At 45.6% G+C, this 2,857-nt stretch overlaps 1 protein-coding gene across 1 annotated transcript in view; it reads right to left on the minus strand.

Annotated features, from left to right (window-relative positions):
• LOC111957582 (potassium channel subfamily T member 1-like) overlaps positions 1 to 2,857 on the minus strand; it is an 86,057-nt gene that overhangs the window by 8,650 nt on the left and 74,550 nt on the right. Inside the window, exons 24-26 of the mRNA XM_070436908.1 lie at positions 2,348 to 2,459; positions 1,875 to 1,976; positions 944 to 1,027 (exon numbers count right to left, since the gene is read on the minus strand). Coding sequence (XP_070293009.1) covers positions 944 to 1,027; positions 1,875 to 1,976; positions 2,348 to 2,459 — 298 coding nt within the window. The remainder of the gene's footprint in view (positions 1 to 943; positions 1,028 to 1,874; positions 1,977 to 2,347; positions 2,460 to 2,857) is intronic.

Here is a 2,857-nt window from a genome sequence, read left to right on the forward strand (position 1 = left end):
AAGACATTTCTGAATATGTTATGGAATAGGATACCAATCTGGGACTTAGTTTGGAGTTGTTCGCGGTGTGTCACCTTGTCTCAGCCAGCAGAGTGTAAATGGACTGTTTGAGCAGCTTAGTCTCTCCCGTAGGCACAGATCTATGATCAGCTTAAGTCTCTCCCTTAGGCACAGATCTATGATCAGCTTAGTCTTCCCGTAGGCACAGATCTATGATCAGCTTAGTCTCTCCCTGAGCACAGATCTATGATCAGCTTCGTCTCTCTTAGGCACAGATTTGTGATCAGCTTAGTCCTCCCTGAGGCACAGATCTATGATCAGCTTAGTCTCTCCGTAGGCACAGATCTATGATCAGCTTAGTCTCTCCCTTAGGCACAGATCTATGATCAGCTTAATCTCTCCGTAGGCACAGATCTATGATCAGCTTAGTCTCTCCTCTTAAGCACGATCTATGATCAGTTACCTTCTCTAAATCTGAACTATTAGGTGGAGAACCTACAAACTGATCTTAGATCAGTGTCTCAAGGCAATACTATTCAGAAAAATAGAGAGAGAGAGCCTACCGTATGTTTAGAGCTAGTGTGATCATTCAGTAGTTTCTTACCCCTACTCTATAATGTTTCCTCTGGGACTAGAAATTAGTATTTTCAGTCTATGTGTCCTTCCTGTTTGTTAATGCATTCTCTTGTTTTTTACAGTCATTTGTGAAGGACTATATGATTCCCATAGCAAGACTTCTACTAGGCCTGGACCACGCCAGGGTCGGGTTACCTGTGTGCAGTAAGTATGGATATCTACAGTATGTTAGGATGTGTGTACTGTAAGTGTGTGGGTGCGTGCGTGCGCATCCATGCATGCGTGCGAGTTGGTGCCAGATGCGCACGCACGCACCCACACACTTACAGTACACACATCCTAACATACTGTAGATATCCATACTTACTGCACACAGGTAACCCGACCCTGGCGTGGTGTCCAGGCCTAGTAGAAGTCTTGCTATGGGAATCATATAGTCCTTCACAAATGACTTTAAAAAACAAGAGAATGCATTAACAAACAGGAGGAACCATAGACTGAAAATACTAATTTCTAGTCCCAGAGGAAACATTATAGAGTAGGGGTAAGAAACTACTGAATGATCACATAGCTCTTAAACATACGGTAGGCCTCTCTCTCTCTATTTTTCTGAATAGTATTGCCTTGAGACACTGATCTAAGATCAGTTTTGAGGTTCTCCACCTAATAGTTCAGATTTAGAGAAGGTAAGCTGATCATAGATCTGTGCTTAAGGGAGAGACTAAGCTGATCATAGATCTGTCTGCCTCACAAGCGGAGACAGGCAATTAAGCGGTGCCTTCATGAGAATCTTGCTTGCTCCTCAGGGAGAAGATTCTAAGCTGATCATTACAGACTCTGTTTGCCTACCGGGAGTTCCCCCGCTTTGACTCAAGCGGGATCACTCAGATCTAGTGCGCTCAGGTGCAGAGACTAACGCTGATCTACAATATTCTGTGCTCTACATTGGAGCAGACGAAGCTTGATCCATCAGATCCTGTGCCTCAGGCGAGATGTTACTAAGCTGATCTTAGATCTGTGCTAGGGAGAGACTAAGCTGATCATAGATCTGTGCCTACGGGAGAGACTAAGCTGATCATAGATCTGTGCCCCTACGGGAGAGACTAAGCTGCTCAAACAGTCCATTTACACTCTGCTGGCTGAGACAAGGTGACACACCGCGGACAAACTCCCAAGCTAAGTCCCAGATGGTATCCTATTCCATACATATTCAGAAATGTCTTCAGTCCCTATGGGCCCTGGTCAAACGTAATGCACTACATATCGAAAAGGTTGGGGATATAAKCCCTAATACCCACCTGGTAGAGCAYCGTATCCAGCATACTGATACTGAACACTCTGCCTGCAGCGAACGGCAAACGGAACATGAAGGCCAGGTTGGAACCCTTATCACGCTCTATCTATAAGGGGGAGAGGGAGGAGAGAGCAGAGAGAGAGAGGGAGGGAAGGAGAGAGAAAGGGAGGGAGAAGAGAGAGAGAGTGGGAGGATAGAGCAGATAGGGGAGAGGGAGGAGATAGAGGGGGGGGAGGAGAGAGGGGAGAGGGGAGAGGGAGGAGATAGAGAATGAGAGAAAGAGGGAAGGGAGAGAGAGCACATGAACTGTCATCAGCTGGCTTGTTAACCCAGTCCAGAGCTTTATATCTTCATGTCTGAGTCTGTGTAACAGAGTTCACCTCCCACATGACATCCACACAGACAGAGAGTCAGTAATGAGGGCTGAAGCCTCAGATCTAAAGATGGAGGAGTTACATGCCCCCACGCTGAACTCACCTTCTCTAGTTTGGAGAGAGCCAGAGAGTAGCAGTCCTTAGCTCTGAACTGCATAAATCTCATGTTGGAGGGGTGGGTCAGCTCAGTGATGATACTAAGACTGGGGAACAGCCTGGAGGGATAGATGGTTAGATAGAGAGGGAGAGGGTGGAGGAAGAGGAGAGAGAGAGAGAGAGAGAGTAGGAAGGAAGGAAGGAGTCAAAGAGATTCCATGCTTTGGGCTCATGGGTAAGTACCAATCTAGCAGTGATGCATGGTTTCAGTTTTGGGATGTTGAATGAAACTTTTCTACCCTGATAGATGCTCTGATAGATGCMGTTTAATATAGTTTCACCCAATGGTTTATTCATTTTACTTTCATGAAAAACAACAACATCTAACACTTTCATCTGACTGTCATCTAACACCTTCATCTGACACTTCATCTGACTTTCATCTGACACCTTCATCTGACTTTCATCTGACTGTCATCTAACACCTTCATCTGACACTTTCATCTGACTGTCATCT

This window comes from Salvelinus sp. IW2-2015, linkage group LG33 (genome assembly GCF_002910315.2).
Source record: "Salvelinus sp. IW2-2015 linkage group LG33, ASM291031v2, whole genome shotgun sequence".
NCBI classification, from domain to species: Eukaryota; Metazoa; Chordata; class Actinopteri; order Salmoniformes; family Salmonidae; genus Salvelinus; species Salvelinus sp. IW2-2015.